The sequence below is a fragment of the Carassius carassius genome, chromosome 35, assembly GCF_963082965.1.
Source record: "Carassius carassius chromosome 35, fCarCar2.1, whole genome shotgun sequence".
In the NCBI taxonomy this organism is placed as follows: domain Eukaryota; kingdom Metazoa; phylum Chordata; class Actinopteri; order Cypriniformes; family Cyprinidae; genus Carassius; species Carassius carassius.
In genome coordinates this window covers 25,302,595-25,322,350 of record NC_081789.1, presented here as the reverse complement: position 1 = coordinate 25,322,350, position 19,756 = coordinate 25,302,595, and the positions used below count along the sequence as shown (strand labels likewise).

Genomic DNA, 19,756 nt, shown 5'->3' with positions numbered 1-19,756 from the left:
CACAAAACTCATGCCTCACAGCGGGACATTTCATCCTCCCTTTAATTTCCTGCCTGTGATCTGGTCTATTTCTTCATTCACTTCTCTCGCTTTTTGTTCTTTCTTTCCACCCAAAGCAGAATGCCAGGAGCAAATAATAAATAATCAAGAATAAAGTAAGAATAAAGAGTATTTTTATCATATCATAGCATTTGAGTGATATCTTAGTCTCTTGTGCTTCTCTTTTAATTATGCCATAATTTAATTGCTTTCATTGTGCCCTGTTCTTAATGCTTTTATTAATAATAAAAAATGATTAGTTGAATTACATCAAATTACGGTTTAGTTGGTTATTTCTGAAAGTTGTTGTGAATTAAATAGTTTTGAACTGTACAATAGTTTAAATTATTTTCTATATAAACAAGTTTAACAGGGAAAAAAAATTTAAATAGTATTCTAATTTAGAATTTTATATAATCTTTGCTCATGATAGGTTGTAACAGACTTATGATTGTTAACTGTAATTATTTTAAATATTTAAAAATGTATAAAAGCTATCTGAAAAATAAATGCAAATGTAAAATGTTTTTTCAATGTCTTCAAAAAGACATTTTTATGTATTTACTTACTGCAAAGTATTTTCATTAAGGAACATCTGGCAATAAAATATCTGTCAGAACAAGAAAAAGTTTTTTTAAATAATTTTTAAATAAAAATGATTATTTTTGATGCTCTATAAAAACTAATGTTAAAGTAAGCATGAATAAATGGTAAAATATAAATATAATGATACAATAAAACAAAAATGTATCAAACATAATTAGTGCAATTACATTTATATAGCCTAACAAATTTGAAAACCAATTCTGTTCATTTTAAAGTTTTTAACTTATTTATTAAAGGCCTTAAAGCATGCTTTTATGTAATAATATTTCACTTAAAATGCATTAACAAAACAAGTGCTATAAAATCGGGGGGGGGGGGGGGGGGGGGTCACTTGACTTAATAGTAAAACATTATATTATATAAAGCAAATCTCTAAAATAGTTATTCAGTCATGCATTTGAATAAAAAACTGAGAAAAACTTAAAGAATTAAGTGTATTCTTATTTGATTCATTGAAGAGTAGGATAAAAGTCATTCTTTCTTTGATTGTAGAACACAAAGAAAGTGAGAAACACACAGTGGCTGTGCAGAGGAATGATGAGATACAGTGTAACATATGAGAGAGACAGATGACGGTCGTGGACGGACTGATAGAGCGGGTAAAAGAGCAGTCACTCTGCCTTGACCCACATTCCTCCGCTAACGATGCCCTGCGGGCGTGATGCCAATCTCTCATTAACACACATACACGCGGGCAGCCTCGCGTCCCTCTGCCCTTTGTCAGGATGTGCCTACAGCTGACCTTCAGGGTCCTGCTGTAAATACTACAGTCAACATGAGAGCAGCGCACAGGTGCAGCCGCCTCCAGAAACACACACACACACCTCGCCGCTGCAACACTGGACGTAATGAAAGGTGGCAGATAGAGGACTTTCGGCACTTCTGAGAAAACCACAACGCCTCTTTGCTAAAGTCTATGTGAAGTCCAAACTGACTCGATTTACTTTCTTATGACACGTTACAAAATGATGTAAAATATCAGTTTTTATTAAGTCGTCATGCCTTCTCATGTTTACAGCCACCTGACACTTAAACCCATCCAATCAATTTCTAATTAATGCATTTACATCCCATTGTTTTTCCATTTAGTCAATAAATGTCTAATTTTATATTACGAAATGTATTTATTATTATAAATAAATATATTTCTAAATATTTTATATTTATAAATACATATTACACTAAAAACTCATTCATTCTTCACTGTTATTTTTAATATTTAAAAATATTAAATGTAATTTAAAATTGTTAAATTATTGTTTACATGTAATAATACTGCAAGTCATTAAATACGATCATTTAAAATCTTATTAAATTAAGTAATAATATCTTTTTTAAATAATATATTATATAATTACATTTAAAATAATTTCCAAATGTGTCCAAATCTGAAGTTTTTTAGCCTTTTGTTGTAATCATGAGTTTTTTTGTACTTTTTTCTAATTTTTACCATTTAAAATTTGATTACATTAATAAAAGAATACTTTGTTTACATGTAATTATATTCTACATTATTAAATACAATATTTAAAAATATTAAAATAAAATATTTTTTAATATTGACCTTATTGACAATAAATTATTTAAAATATTAATAAATAGTTAAAATAATGTTTGATAAAATTCTAAATGTAATATATATATATATATATATATATATATATACACACACACACACACAACAATTTTAATTATTTTACATTAAGAAATAATATTTTATAATCAAAGATGTAATCATATTTTCTTGATTATCTCAACAGCTGAAATCTGATGGCTGCATTCCCACATCATCCTAGTCCTGACCAAATACAAGTTTACAAGATTACACACACAATTCATCCTACAAACACACACACTCAATACAAACCTGTCATCAGAAACACACATAACCCTTCAGACATCCAGCTTTGAGAGAAACCCGTTTTGTGACTGTTTTCATATCGCACCATGTCGAAGGACGACTGTAAGGTGGGCTGTAAACACAAGGAACGCAAGCCCAAAAAGCCGCACTACATCCCGAGGCCTTGGGGCAAACCCTACAACTACAAATGCTTCCAGTGTCCGTTCACCTGCATGGAGAAATCACACCTGTACAATCACATGAAGTACAGCCTGTGCAAGAACTCCCTATCGCTGCTCATCGAGTCCGACTGGCCGTATAAAAAAGAGCAGCTCCGGCTCCAGCAGGGCGGCATTCGCTCACGTAGCCCCGCTAAGGGTCACTCAGAGCGGATCGCGATGTCAGATGAGCCCTCACATTCGGCAGCGAGTCTGGAGGAGGGTGAGAAAGGAGAATCTGAAAGAGAAGTGGAGAAAGACAAAGAGGTTGTGGAGACCAATGCATCGACGGTTATGAATCCTGAATCTGTGGATTCGAGAGGAAGCAAGCGATCAAAGCAAGAAGCTGAACTCGTGATGGCCGACGTGTTCTCGCTCGAGGAGCAACTTTTGCGAGCACGTTCAGTCGAAGTGGAGTCAAAACTCAGACACTATAGAATGTCCAAAACATGTCTTTCTGGACCAGCGGCGTTGCTTTCGGAGCAATGGCGCATCTTAAGCAACCAGGCGTCTGGTGCGAAGTCCAAATCTGATCCGGTGGTGTCTTCTCTGCCTTGTTATCCTTCACCGGCATCAACGGGTCAAATCGAATGCCCAGAAACACCGGGTTTCAATCTGTCTCTCCTCGGCGTTGGATATCCGTTGGCTCCTGGACTCCTTTCGTATCTAAATCCAGCACTTAGCTTACCTGCCAGTACAGCGAACACAAGCGCACCGCTGCCGTTCCTGGCATCAACCCATGCACAAAGACACTCAGAGCGTTCTTTACTTCCTCCTCACCTGTATTACCCTTTCCTGTGCGAGCACACTTTTGGAGCGACGCCTTCCTCAACGTCCTCTGAGACTGGAAAGCTCATCAAACCGCCAACCGTAAGCCTGCCGGCCCCTACATACCCTCCCAAACTCAACCCGTGGAAGGTCCCGGCCCTGCGGCCCACATCCTCGCCCGCGGCCTGGCCGTCGCCCTCCTGTTCCTCCCCAGAACGGAGCCACGGCGTGAAGGAGAGGATACGGTCCAGGGAAGGGAAGAGCGGCTGGCTGCAGGACACGTCCTTCATCAGAGAGCAAAGTCTGAAGAGGACAGCGGTGTCCTTGGACTCCCATGGTGCACCAGGAGAGAAGAAACCAGCTCTTGAGTTTGCCCTCGACTCTTTGAAAAATGCTCACAAATCTACATCCATCGCCTCCATGATGTCCAGCAGGCTGCCAATACACAACAGGTAAGATGACAGGACTTTCTTTAAAACCTGCTGTATTATTAATATACATATATATGAAAACAATAAATAATACGTATAATACATTTGTATTAATAAAAATTTATATATGTATTATTATTAATAATAATAACATAGCTCTAACCTCTCTCTCACACTCTCTCTCTCTATATATACATATATACACACACACAGACAAATTATATATAATATAACAATATATAAAATTACAAACATAAATTATATATCATATATTATTATTATATTATCATAAATTATAAGTGTTGAAAAGCACTGTAAAGCATGAGCTCTTGTGCTTATTACTTTGAGAGAAAATAAGACTATAAGGAGTATTTGAAGATATCCAGAAACAGACATCCTAGATTCATTGCATCTAGATATAAATATATACACCAGATGCATTATATCTGGGACGTCTTGCCTGACTGTTCTCTCTCTCTCTGTGTACTACACGCTCAGGATGGAGTTGATGAATGATATTTAGATACAATTACATTGTGTTTTCACAGCCCCCGCAGTGACGTCTCGTCCCCGCCGCATATGTCTGAGCAGCTGGAGGCGAGACAGAGAGGAATGGAGAGAGATGCGGACCCGGCAGCTGCGCTCCTGCAGGACTTCAGCATGTTACTGCAGGAGTACCAGAACACAGAGCAGCGCGCCGCGTCTCTGCCGGAGCAGTGCCACCTGTGGGCGCACCTGGGAAAGATCCGGTCAGAGCTGTCCCACATTCAACAGGCGCTGGAGCACACGGCCCGCTCCAACGAGGGGCCGCTCGATCTATCCATCAAAAAAGACCAAGCAGGGATCACGAACGCAGCTGGAGACGTTCTAGGAGAAACAAAAGACACAGGGGATGAAAACTGCTCCGAGACTGAAGACGAGGAGGAGGAAGAGGAGGATGATAAATACGAGAGAGATGCGGTGGAGCGAGGAAGCGGTGTTAAAGAAAGGCAGAAGTGCTCTCTTGATGCGCTGATGAAACTCAATCCGTCCCAGGAGACTGTGGTGAAGACAGAGGTGCTGTCCGACGGTGGAATGGCGATTCGGCCCGGGACGGCTGAAGCTCTGTGGCACAGCAGAACCACCAAGTGTGAAGCAGATTCAAGTGTCTTCCTCTGCTCCAAAACACCTAACAGACCACCGTCCATTCAACATCTGGACACGCTTTGTCCGACCAGCCCGTTAACAACCACCGACACACTGGTGTAGCGAACATGGACCAGAAGAATAAACAAGAGCTTAAATCATTTACACTGGACACACGACTAAATTCATGCTTCTTTTTTAAAAGTAATTCATACTTTTACTCTGCAAAAAATGACAGTAAAAACTGCAAAAGATTCCATTTCAAATAACTGCTATTCTTTTTTTGTTTAAACTTCTATGCATAAACAAATCCTGAAAAATAAAATCAGTATCTGCAAAAATATAAGTTTCCCCAAAAAATTCCCAAGTAAATCATGTGACACTGAAGACTCGAGGAATGATGCTGAAAATACAGCTTTAAATCACTAAAATTTATGATTTACTATAAAAGAAACCAGTTATTTGAAATTGCAGTAGTATTTAGCAGTTTTACTATTTTTACTGTATATTGATCAAATAAATTTGAACCTTTGGTGAGCAGAAAATACTTCTTTAAAAAACCAACTCAACCCAGAGTAACACTATAGAAAACACTATATGCTTTACAAAATAAACTGTGGAAAAGAAGATACAGATATGAAGAATCAAGCACAGATCTAAATCAAGCAGCTTATGCCAAAAAGAACTGATGGAGGAAAATATGAAGGACAAAATACATGCACTGACTTTTTATGAATTATGGTTAAATTCAAATCCATGTACAGAATGAGGACAAAAATCAAACCCTGGTTTAGGTTAAGGAACTACAACTTTAAACTATTTAATATATTTGTTTGTAATACATGTAATTTTCTGACATGTTACATATTTTATTTATTCTTGCATTTCTTCACTCCATAAATTTGTTTTAAGACTAGTCTTCTGTAAATAATCGACATTCAAATAAGAAGCAAATAAGATGATTGTTTCACACAATAAAACTACTGCTAATCTCACATTACTGTTTCATGAGTGGGAATTTTGTGTTCTTTTAAGATGCATAAAAAAATCCTGCAATAAAATGTTCAAAATATTTTAGTGCTTGTGTGAATATCTTTGTTTCAGCATTGCAAGAAAGTGGTGAAAAAAATATTTAGGTCTAGTTCACAGTATGAATGCTTAATAAATGTGACCCTGGACCACAAAACCAGTATATTTAGACATATATACCATATGAAAGCTGAATTAATACATTGATGTATGGTTTGTTAGGATCTGACAATATTTGGCCGAGATACAACTATTTGAAAATCTGGAATCTGAGGGTGCACAAAAAAAAAAAAAAAAAAATGAAATATTGAAAAAAATCCCCTTTAAAGTGGTCCAAATTCATTCTTAGCAATGCATATTACTAATCAAAAATTAAGTTTTGATATATTTACAGTAGGAAATTTACAAAATATCTTCATGGAACATGATCTTTACTTAATGTCCTAATGATTTTTGGCATTAAAGAAAAATCGATAATTTTGACGCATGCAATGTTTTTTTGGCTATTGCTACAAATATACCCAGAGACTTAAAACTGCATTTGTGCTTCAGGGACACAAATACAAGCGGACAGATTGTGTGAAAGAGGTTAATGTTTGGGTTAGGAGGGCTGTGGGGTAAAGTGGTTTGCAGTAAGACGTGGTGATACAGTGGTTACAGGTGTACAGTATTGATCCTGACGTGTTGCTCTGCTGTGATAAAGGTGAACCATGACCGTGAGCTGTACCTGAGAAGAAGCTCCTCCTCACTGAAAGGTCAAGGCTGCAGGGACGAGACGGTCAACGGGCCCTAGACAGAAAACCTGCAAGTCCCCAAACCTCTCACCTGCTTTCTTACACATGCATCTGAAAGGTCACCTGACACAAACACAGATGTCAAAATGCAGCTGGTCACCACAGACATGATTATTATCACAATTCTTTTCAGAGAATAAACTTAAACATACACATAAATAACCTATGAACAATTACGTTGTTGACTACAGGAAATGTAAAATTACTAAACTGATTGACATTTGCCAAAATACATGGCTAGATACATTTAAAATTTCTGATAAGGAACAAACTCTGATTGGAAGAATATGTAAAAAAAAAAAAAAGTTATAATAAGTGTTAATTTTTTTCTTTATTATTATTATTTTTTTACAAAACAATAAAAAACAAAAAATACAATTTATATTGTTTTTAAATTTTTCATTACGGGATTAAATTACTAAAAAATTAACCTAATTCAAAAGATTTGCTAAATATGTTCAATCGTCTAAAATACATTTTTTTCAATAACAAGTGTTCACCGATTTAATGAAATTATAGACACAAATAATTTGGTATTGAAGGACCTAAATGTGACATAATCTTCATTAAGTGAAATAAAATAAGTGAATGCATATAAAATCCACACACACACACAGACCTATCAATAAATACAAACTAATTTGTTGATTACGATCAGAAAATATTTTTAACAGTAAACATATAAAAAATCCTACATGTAAATATATGGGACAAGAATATTTAAACAGGCCGTTTATCCAACGCTGGAATATTTGAATGTTTCATTATTTAGTACACTTCAGGATAATAATTTGTCTTCACAGCCTTCATTTTTGAGGTAAAAATATCAAGCATCAATCTTTCCTGACTCTTGTGGGGAATATGAAGCTCAACCTCGACCTCTAGCGGACAGGAGGAGAAGCGCTCCAGCATTAGCACAAACTCGACAAACGATGGATTTTCACATATTAAACGGATTATTGTACCGATACAACAGGATATATTAAAAATAAATAAATAAAAAATAAAAATAATGTGCAAACGTCTCTACATTCCTAAAACTTACCAAGCTTCCAAAACACATCAATTGCGTTACATAAAATGAAATTATAGACCTAATCTGGAGTCACAAGAGAGAAGAACCCTTAAGCACATTTGAGTGCCTTTCAGTGAGCTTGTTGTTCCATCGCAGTGCAGCAGGGGGCGCTATAGATGTGTTCCTGGCGCAGCTCTCATTTCCGGTCGGTGGACTTTTAAAATGTTGCTTATTTTAATTTTTTTACAGTCTATGGTTGTGATGGAAATGGCATTACAACCAAAACATAACATGAGTGATGCAAATCACACAGTAAAGCATTGTCTTTAGATAAAAATGGTCAAATTTTCACAAATATACATAGAGAGACTTTGGATAAAAGTGTCTAAAAATGTGTGTGTATATAGGCTACACATGCACAAACAACTTTCAAAATTATGAACGGACACTGTAGTTGTAATGCAGAGAGCTTTTACTGGTTACTTTTGTGAACCATTAGCTTACTTGTTGGCCCTTACAGTTTTGAAAATCATTAAAACAGATGAATAGATTATAGAATTTGACATAACTGCGTGAATGAGCCGGTGTGAGATGTGACACCTGATCAGAATCAGTTAATTTGCACCACTAGCACATTTCCATTAATCTCATATTCCACGGTGTTCCAGTCGAACACGTTTCCCTTTGGCACATACGGTTCCTGGTTTGAATAAACTGCCCTAATCTGACTGCCAGGGAGAACATAGTCCCACATTTGCACATCTGCAATTTCTCCTACAAAACTCTGCTCTGCGTTAAAGGCACCCAGAAATCTATCAGGGTCCTGGCCGAGCAGGACAGTGCCACCAGTACGGATTGAGTAACCTTTTCTATAGATCTGGAACGAACTGCGACGTCCATCCACCCAGAAGGCAGTGAGACCAGACGCAGAGCTCCAGGTGACACACAGGTGAGTCTGGAAGGTGGAGAGAGGAGGCAGATGGAAAAATGCTTCTTCGCCATTAGACTGAATTACCAAGGCCACACAACCATCTTCACGTCTCCACACGTTGAGTTCATCAAACTCGGGCGTGCGGTAAGCGAACAGAATGATCTCCCGGTCACCCTGGAGCTCTGTCGCCACACGCATGCAGAGAGTAAACGCTGAAAGACTCAGTGGCTCTTCAGGAGTGAGTTTAACAAAGCTGGTGTTAGTCTTGATTGGAAACAGAAGCAGGTGACCACTGAGGCCCACTGCAAGACAAAACCAGAATAAACTTAAAATAAGTGTTTTTTAAAATTAAAATCAATAAAAAAAAAAAAGAAAAAAAAAGTGGTACCTTCAGTAATCGCTAGAGTCAGAGAGAGAAGACTGAAAAATGAAACCACTGGCATCAACATCGTGCTTCAGGTCTAAAGAGGAATTCAATGATTACACGTTTGTATGCATGCATGCATATATCAATTTTAAAAAGTTTGTCTGCAAGAAGGACTGTATATAAATAATGGAGTATATCCTCTGACTGGTAAAAGTGCAAAAACATTAGTCCTAGTTTAATAGATAAATTCTTCACTGCTCCATTGTTTAAAAAAGACAAGGATTAATCTTAGTCTCAGATTAAAATGCATCTTTGATCTTGTCTTACTGAAAGCAACTCATACTGACAATTCTTAATGTCAATGCCCTTAATCTGAATCAATATAAAACACTTGAAATAAATAAATAAAAACCCCTTAACTGGCTTAATTTAACTAAAGCCTAATTCTGCCTGTGAAACTAGGCCAAAAACACAATGTTAATACTTACAATGTTTTACTAGATCCTATATGACAGATGCGCTATTAGATTAGGGAGGGGGTTTCTTCTTCTTCGTCTTCTTCTGTTGTTTATTGTAGTGCCATAACTATGCAGAGTTTAGCTTCAACCTTAATTTAACACACCTGATCCAGCTAATCAAGTCCTGAATCAATGGGCCTGAATCAGTACACCTGTCACTTGTTTTTATCTGATCTGTTAATGACATACTGCTGAACTTCATAAATAACATTTTTCAACTTCATTTACAGACTACAGAGAAACCGCATGGAGCATGTGAGGTAGCATACGATCATTTCCTAACGTGTCAAAAATACAGCATGATATGCAATGATCTTATAGGACTGCTAAAATCATGTCATTAAAATAACACCACAGGACTGTCACCCAAAACTGAACATTTGGTGAAAACTGACTGGCCATCCATGTAGACGAGTTTGTTTCTTCACCAGGACAGATTTGGGAACATAGCATTACATCACTTCCTCAGCAGTGAATGGATGAAAATTTCAATTCAATTCAATTTGAATGCACTTACACTGTGGGTTTGGGACAAGTGAAAAGCATTCAAATCTATATTGTGAATAAAATGACTTTTTTCAATGAGTTTTAATGAGGAAAAAGCCTGGGACATACTGTATAAAGATCCCTCAGGTGATGTTATTCTTGTTGATACCAAAATGTATATATGCTAATCAATCCAATTATTTGAGCAGATCAATTTAGGCTCATGATGCTTTGGGGAAACGCAGCCCTGGATGTCTTCAAAAACATCTTAATGACTCATTTTTCACTAAAACTGTCTTCACATCAGACAAAGAGCAAATACAGTTTATCTCAGAGTAGCAATGTCAAAAACCCTGATGTTTAAGGTAGGCTAAAACAATACATAACTCCCTATTCCTAGCTCCTCACAGACTTGAGGAAAGAGCAGCTTTCTGGATTCACATTTCACATTACAAAGCAGCTTAACAGATGCCAGTTCTAAAATCACATTAAGATTCTGTGCACAAAACAGTTATCATGTGTGTGTCCAGTTCAGCACACCAGGATTAAGACTCTGATCCCATAAGCAAACACACACACATAAACCTAGACACTCACTATAATACAGATCTGCACAGCTGGGATGTTCAATTCCCAACGAATCCCCCAAAACAGAAACGCATCAACACCCAGCATCCTGATCTGCAGTATCTGCAGTAAAGTAGACCTTTACAACACTTATATCTCCTTTTGGACTTAGCAATCTTAATACTTGTGCCATGGTCAGACCTTGCTCAGGTATTCGACACATGCAGTGTTGTTGCTTTTGACTAAATAAAAATCGTAAAAAAAACACGAAATAAGTCAATATAAATAAGTAAATTACTCAAATTTAAAATAATAAGAACAAAGTTATTTACTGTACACAAAAAAAACTGGGCAGAAACAATTTTTACTCAGAAATTGTTAGCAAATTTCACAATTAAATTCAAAGAAATGGCAAATCACACATTGAATAAACATGAAATTATATATTTTTTTTGAATAAACAATTAAATTATAAAGTATAAAGACTGAAACAGTATTTTCTTTTTAAAAAAGAATAAAATATAACAAAATTTCGGAAACTTAAATTCATGTGAACTTAACAGTTTACTAAAATTAAATGTACAATTTGTTTAATTAGTTCATTTGGGCTAATTGGGAAACATACAAATAAAAGCAAATTCTCAACATAATATATAAACATATAAAAATACTAAAATAACCCTTTTAAAAAAAAGTCATGAACATTAATCTAAATGTTAAAGTAAATGCTAAACAAATCTGCTATTTATTGTGTGAATTATCCTTTGTTTTATTTATATATATATATATATATATATATATATATATATATATATATCTACAGTACAGACCAAAAGTTTGTAAACATTACTACTTTTAATGTTTTTGAAGTTTCTTCTGCTCATCAAGCCTGCATTTATTTGATCAAAAATACAGAGAAAACAGTAATATTGTGAAATATTATTACAACTTAAAATAATAGTTTTCTATTTGAATATACTTTCAAAAAACAAATTATTTCTGTGATGCAAAGCTGAATTTTCAGCATCATTACTCCAGCCTTCAGTGTCACATGTAACATCAGTCTATCACATGATCCTTTAGAAATCATTCTAATATTCTGATTTATTATGAGTGTTGGAAACAGTTCTGCTGTCTCATATATTTGATTAATAACAGGTTAAAAAGAACTGCATTTATTAAAAAGAAAATTCTAATAATATATTTTCTTTACTATCACTTTTTATCAATTTAACACATCCTTGCTGAATAAAAGTATTGATTTTATTTTTTTTTAAAAAGAAGAAGTAAAATTACTGACCTCAAATTACTGACCAGTAGTGTACATTGTTATTACAAAATATTTATATTTTAAAAACATAGCTTTTTTTTTTTTTTTTTTACTTTTTATTCATCAAAGTATCCTAAAAAAGTATCACATGTTCTGAAAAAATATTAAGCAGCAGAACTGTTTCCAACTTTGATAATGAATCATCATATTAGAATGATTTCTAAAGGATCATGTGATAATGATCCTAAAAATTCAGCTTTGCATCACAGAAATGAATGATAATTTAAAGTATAATAAATTTAAAAAAAAATTATTTTAAATTTTTTACATTTTACATTTTTTTCTGGATTTTTTGATCAAATAAATGCAGGCTTAATGAGCAGAAGAAACTTCTTTCAAAAAGATTAAAAATAGTAATGTTTCCAAACTTTTGGTCTGTACTGTATATATATATATATATATATATATATATATATATATATATATATATATATATATATATATTTATACTGAACTAATAATTTTTAATATTTATATTCTCCACATTTTAAGCCATTTTAAAACATTTTTTGAAGCCATTTCTCATTTAAGCATTATTGGCTGCACTGAATGCAGCTGATTTTAGATTTTACTTTACATGTGGACACATTCTAGATTTTAATTAAGACATTATTTGGGTCATTTTTGGATCTTTTAACTAGCGAGGACTACATGTGGCTCTCACAATGAAAGCAAAACAAATGCACACGCACACTCAAGTAAATGAGGACACAACATATTATTTTCAAATAAACTCAATTCCTAACCCAAAAAGAAAACCTTTGCAATTAAAATGACTTTTTCCAGTTGAGCACACCCCCAAAGTGCTCAAATTTGGGCCTCAAAGCATTGCTAAGCAAAAAGCACGCCCAATAACCTCCCCAACCGTGCCATATTCATACTTTTGCATACAGACTGTTTCCTTGAAAACTGGAGGAAGGAAAGAGAGAAGTTGGCACGGTTTCAGGTAATCCTGCTAATCTGAACAAGAGATGCCACTTCACTGAGCAGGACACACAAAAGTCCCACAATTACACCGTGTTTGTGCTTTGGCAGCATGACAGAATGTGACGGATGCTTCATTCACTGACACTCATTCATAAGTATCAAAGTGTTAATTCACTGTAGGGCAGCGACGTGTTAGCGTGCATCAATCATGCGTGTTTAGGCAAGAGTTTATCCTTCCTGTACTAGCGAGGGGTCACTCCTGCCCTCAGCTGTGGGGTCAAAGGTCACACACACCCTCTAATGAATGTTTCCTGTTTAAGGAGGTGTATAAAAACTCCCTGCCCTGGGGAGACGCTTTCAGTCACACCGCTCAAGCTTTCACACTGCTCTGTTTGTGGAGCAGCCCTTTTATTAGTGATTATATTTAGGGTTAGTGATTTGGACAAACCCTAGACACTGATGATAAAATTTTGTGTGAAAATGCCTTCGTCTGATCTTTATCTCTGGTCAAAAATTATAAAGTAACATAAATAATTACAGAAAATGTTTTTTTTTTTTTTTGTGAAAAACGACAGAATAATAATATTATTTTTACAACAGAATAAAATAAAAAAATATTAAGAAAAAGCCTAAAACAAATTAATGCATACAAATGATTACAATTAAAAAGCTTGTTTCTGCAATGGGATTAAAAAAAACTTTTGGACATTCTGAGAATTCTAAGAATTGCAAGGCAAACTCAGAATTATGAGATAAAGTATAATCATCTCACAATTCTTGATTTCTTACTTTAAATTGCTATTTGCAATTTTGCACAAGAAGAGTTCAAATTGTTTGAAATAACCTTGGAATTGTGTGAAAATAGTCCGAATTTTGAAATAAAATTTAACTTTTTTTATTCTTTGGTGATGTAAAATCCTTTTAACACATGCATGCATTACAACTTTATTAGAATTAAAACAAACTGTGCACATATAATTACACACACTCATAAACACACCCATGAACACAGAGATGTTGTGATTCATTCACTCTAATGAGTGAAGGGAATTCCCTCTAAAACATGAGCCCACCTCCAACACACACACACACACAGAGAGAGAGAGAGAGAGAGAGAGCGAAAGGGCTGAAATTAAATGATACACTCTTAAACTCAAAGGTTCCAATTAGAACCAAAAATGTCTTAAAGCCATGTTCCACTTTTTCCAGTTCTCAATTAAACCATCTACTATTAGTGCCTTAAAGAAGCCAGATCCCACTGATCTGAAGAACCTGAGGAATGAAACATCAAGAACTAAAGACACTTGTGTGACAAAGAACCAGCAGATGCAACAAACCCTTTAAGTTAAGAAGACCCTTAGTCAAAACACCCAATTACATCGGCATTTCTTAAGAGGTTTGATGCATGCGCTCAGATAATTAAGAACACTTTAAATAATTAGGAAAAACTCAATTTCTAAAGCTGAACCATGAGAAAGAATAAGAACATCCACAGAAAATCTATTAGAAATGGGATGTTTTAAAGTTAAAATGAATCAATAAAGATAAAAAGTAGTTGACAATATGCATGCATTTTTAGCCTATTTCATATTTTCATTTATACAAACTATCTGTAGGAATGAAAACTCAAATATGATACTTGAATATAAGATCTAATGATCGTGATGTTACGTATGTATGTTCATTTTGCATGACTTTTTTTTTATGATTCTTTGGTGTAACAAATTAATCTTGTAAAGTACAAATATACCATTTATCTAATTTAACATGAAATCTGCATGTAATATAATTAAAAACAATGCATTTTTTAAATGCTTTAAAACTGTTCTGCATGTCATGCATTCTGAATACCCAAATACAGCTGTAGTAGTTGGTCAAAACAGCAAATTATATGTGACTGAGATGACCAAGTCACACTAGTTTCATGGTAAATCACACGTTTCTATTATATTTTCACTTTGAAACAACTTCCAGACCTGCATAGGACATCATTTAAACTAACAATTCCTGATTTATTTGTATATTTGTTTGTAGTAAATGGTTCACACAGGACAAGCAAGTCGAGTCAATTGAGTTTCCACTCTTGTACATTGTAAATGTGACAAAGAGACTCTCTTTCAGTCTGCAATCTTTTCAGTGGTGTTTTCAGGACGAGTGGAGGAGGCATCTCTCCCCCGCTGTGTCTGCAGCGGTGAGCTCCTGTGGGGCTGGGCTAAACCCACACTTTAGACGGCGGTGAATGTGTGTGTGTGTGTGTGTGTGTGTTTAGCCCCCGAGGGAAGCGGCTGGCCCGATGAATGAGAATAGAAATTTTGGAGGGAACTTCTTGTCGAGTCAGAGACACAAAACACACCCTCAAACACACACTGTTGTGTCTGGTCAGACAGGGGTTTGACCCTGAGGGCGCAGTGTGTGTGTGTCACAGATGTGTTATCGGTTTCCCTCCAAAATGTACTGATTTACAATGTATCGATGACAATAGAGTCAGTCACTCGCACAAGAGGCCGCATGAAGGAATAACAGGCAGAAAACGACGACCCAAAAGAGCCGAACATCTGAAATTCTCTGTTGTTCTCACAGAACAAACCTCGCTGTCAAACTTTATCACAGAAGGCTTTCCAGCTGTCAGGACATTCATCAGGATCATTAAAGCAGTTGTAATGTGGTGCACTGCACTTCTTCTTTGCATTTTCATTAAATGATTGGGAATAAAAAAATACTGATCAAATTCTGGTCAGTTTGGAATAACTGCAGTAAAAACTGACATATTATTAAAATTTGAAATGACTGATTTCTATTGTAATATATTGTAAGATGTAATTTATTCCTGTGGTGTGCAGCTGTATTTTCAGCATCATTCCTCCAGTCTTCAGAGTCACCTGATCTTCAGAAATCATTCTGATTTACTGATCTGCTGCTCAAGAATATTATCAGTGATGAAAACAAATGTGCTGCCTGTTATTTTGTGGAATAAATGCCACTGTCATAGATGTCACTTTTAATCAGTGCCCTAAATATGAAACTGATATCAGCTTACAACATCAGACATTTAAAACAAATTACTTTTATATCTCAAAATCAACTTGCTGTTGAAAATGTCTCTTAAAGTACAGCACTTTGTGTAGATGAGGATATTCAGTGTGTTAGAGTCGCCTGTCCGTCTCCCACTAGAGCTGCGACATTATACGAGTCTCAGTGTGTAACTCTACACTATTGATGAAGATCCTTTGAAGAGCTTCAAGTCTGTGCAACAAACCCATCTAGTCCTTTTGAGATGTTTGTTCTCTAAGAACAGGTTTCCCTGTAGTACAAAAGATGGGAAAGTAACATTAAAATGAGAGAAAACTATTTATATATAATAAAAAAAAATATATATATAAATCAAGTATCAAAATAGAAACATGCTAAAAAAAGTACGCAAACAAAATAAAAAATAATAAAAAATAAACATAACAAAAAAAATTAAACAAAACCAAACATAAAAATAGACATATAAACAAAACAAACAACAAATAAAATTTAAAAATGAATTAAATAATAAAAATTTACTTTCATTTATGCTTTTCAGATGCAAAACAAAAACGAAAAAGAAGATTGCAGTTATCTCGTAAGTTATAAAAAAACGAATCTCTAAAATGTCTTAAAATGTGCCAAGGTATCTCGAATCAATATCAGATTGAACTTAAAGGTTTCTCATAACATTTTCCCAAGATCAGTTGATCTGAACTTCTATGCATATTCATTTGATAGCTCTATTTTACTGTAAGACAACTACTGATCCGTTTGAGTCTAGATTTATAAAGAATCAAGAACTGTATAGAAACAACCTTCAAAACGTCAGAAAAAAAAAACTGTTAATTTTAGGATGATTTAGCGTAAAACCTAAATATATGGAAAATGAAAATAAGTGTTAAGGAAAAAAGTGTTAAGCTTTGGATGTAGTTGATTGTGTTGTTGACTGTTTATATTCATCTTCTGAGCACAAAGCACAAGACAAACCGAGCAGAGAGTGTGTAGGTGTGCTGATGCATGTGTGTGAGGCTCTTTTCCATCTTTAAAAAATGCGGCACGGCCTGTTTTCTGATAATTAGATAAATGAAACGCACTGACAAGTGACCATTGTGCAAGTCGGCCAGTGTGTGTGTGTGTGTTTGACTAATGATCTCTGACAACACAGACTCAGGGGTCAGTCGGGGTCAAGGCAGGAGGTCAAAGGGCAGCTTTTCAGAGCCACTCAATAGCACTATCATTAAATCGTGACATGCTACCATTTAAATTATCTGTAAGCAAAAATCATTTTTGTGCAATTGTTTTCACTAATCGATATGGTTTGTCTTCCTGCACTTCATATTGCATCCTCTAGGTTATGTTTTTTTTTTTTGTTCAGCTCATGCATTTTGGCCGATCGGCTCTTTTTAGCTTTTACTGATCAACAAACACAAACACACACACACACACACAATTCCCCAGGGAATCCCGGTCGATCTATTCCTGGGTTCCTCGGGAACTCAGAAATGGCGGTAAAATGATCTTTTGGCTTCGTACTGACTCAGACTGACTCTTTCAGTGTCTCGTCTTTGTATGCAATTCACATTACCATCACAAACATCAGAACCTTGCTGACCTCCATCACAAACACATGGACAAAATAAGGCAGCCGACTAGAAAACACATACATATGCAGACACAGACACACACACACACACACACACACACACACACACCAGCGAGGCTTCAGTTCTGAGTTTGTTAGTAAGAGTTTGTTGGTAAATTTGGTAGAAAACTTTTTGGCTGAACTGAGAACAGATGCCAACACAAGAGCTGCAGTTATGAGGCTCAGGATCAGGCACAACTAAAGCAAATAAATGCTTGTTTTATGCATTTCACCATCATTTATAAAATCGTATCTGATGAACTTAAAAAAAAAAAAAAAACAATTCGAAGTGATAAATAAATAATGGAGTACCTTTTTCAAGAAAATACTATTTCAGTCTTTTTCAAAATTTCATGTTAACTCAGTATGTTATTTACAGATTCTTTTATTTATGAAATTTACTAGCAATTTTGGAGTAAAAACTTTAAAAGTTAATTCTACATCAATTCTGTGTGATACTCTGGTCTCTTTCAATGTGCATCTGTGGGGGCTTTTCACACTTGTTTTATGGTTCAGCAGATGAAAATGTTGCATTTATCTCTTAGTAAATAATAGCACATCATTCCTCAGAAACACACATGAGTTGAGGAATCATTCACAAACACTGAAGACGACACACACTCAACTTTAGAATACTAGAGCTTTGACAAATACTAACGCTTTTCTTAGTGAAAACCACTAATTAGTGTGTCCTATTCAATAAAGTCATGATAGCTGCTTTCACAGAGGTCCTTTATAGCTTATTCAACACCCTATGGTCTATTCCTGCTTTGCATGTGTGAAAAGACCACCAACTTAGGAAGCACTTGCAACGACAGGTCTTAATAATAGCTGATAAAACTCTCACATGCATGATGCATTATTAATAGACAAATATTTTAAAGCATCATATTACACTTTCAAAACGCATGAGAATGTTTACTGGGTTAAAAAGCTTAAATTTAATACATTTACTGCATTTACAACTAGGGTTATTCTAGTTAGACAAAAAAAGTTAAATAAAATGTTACCAGAAATAAAATGAAATATATATGAAATAAAATTATTAAATAATTGTATTTTAGCTAGTCGCCACAGAAAAATCTCGAATTTTCATTTAGTTTAAAAAAAAATTTTTTAAATAAAAAACATAAAATATTATAAAAATGTCAAAAATACAACAAAATTATTAAAATATAAATGAAAGTGTAAAAAAAAAATTGAAAATGAAAAAAATACAAATATAAAATATTTATAAAATTTATAATAGTATGTTTTTACCAGGGGAAAGTTGCACTACCATAGCTCAAGAGACTCATGATATCCTCGATTACATTGAAGTAAGCGTAGAATCGTAGTACATTGAAGTTAGGAAGTAGTCTCAGATGTTTCCCCCAAAATCCTTAGGAGACATGAAAACAGACACAACCAAGTTAGTATTCAAGCATACACTAAGAGTGTAGAGATATTGAGATCTCTGACTTTTAGCTATCTTGGAAAATCTAAGCATATCATTGAAATCTCTTCTGAAACTCTAAATGAGATGCATGAGTCTTTCGCTCAGCAGGAACAAGCAGGACACTTATGCAAAAATGTGTCTAGGAGAAACAACTGAGATATTGAACTGCTCTCATTTGTGCTATCAGGCGGATGCGGCCTGGTCTGAAAGGACTGAAGATATTTCAGACTGTGATGCTGATGACAGGGGGAGGAGAGGAGGCTCTCAGGGGTCAAACTACACTGGCATGTGCTCATTGTCCGTGAATACGGCTGTGTGTGTGCGTATGTGAGAGGGTGTGAGCTAATCACGCTTAATGTGAACCGACACACACAGAGAGAGAGAGAGAGGAGTCGAGACGCAGAGAGATATCCGTCTGAGTCAATGAAGAAGAAAATGAGTGAATGCAGGAGGGGGAGCGAGAGAGGACACACTTAAACTGATGAGATGCAGAAATACGGCTTTAGAGAAAGAGAGAGAGGGGGAGATGGAGGGAGAGAATGATGAGACACGCAATTAAACTGAAGGAAAACCCAAGGAGTTTTTCCAAAGCGTTTGTCATGAAAAAAAAATACTGTAAGATGAATAAAAAGGATGCATTATATTGACAATAAAGACATTTAAAATGTTACAG

General features: G+C 35.1%; 2 protein-coding genes across 2 annotated transcripts; one reads left to right on the top strand and one right to left on the bottom strand.

Moving 5' to 3' along the window:
• Nucleotides 1-2,412: 2,412 nt before the first annotated feature.
• Nucleotides 2,413-5,283, top strand: prr35 (proline rich 35). Its single transcript, XM_059524183.1, has 2 exons — nt 2,413-3,923; nt 4,451-5,283. The coding sequence occupies exons 1-2, from the start codon at nt 2,593-2,595 to the stop codon at nt 5,148-5,150; spliced, it is 2,031 nt and encodes a 676-aa protein (XP_059380166.1). The 5' UTR covers nt 2,413-2,592; the 3' UTR covers nt 5,151-5,283.
• Nucleotides 5,284-8,319: 3,036 nt separating this feature from the next.
• LOC132116359 (C-reactive protein-like) lies at nt 8,320-9,574 on the bottom strand. The gene is made up of 3 exons (XM_059525168.1): nt 9,491-9,574; nt 9,185-9,257; nt 8,320-9,098 (listed from the first exon to the last, which is right to left on the bottom strand). Exons 2-3 carry the CDS (start codon nt 9,243-9,245, stop codon nt 8,476-8,478), a joined length of 684 nt encoding a protein of 227 aa, XP_059381151.1. The 5' UTR covers nt 9,246-9,257; nt 9,491-9,574; the 3' UTR covers nt 8,320-8,475.
• Between the last annotated feature and the right edge of the window lie 10,182 nt (nt 9,575-19,756).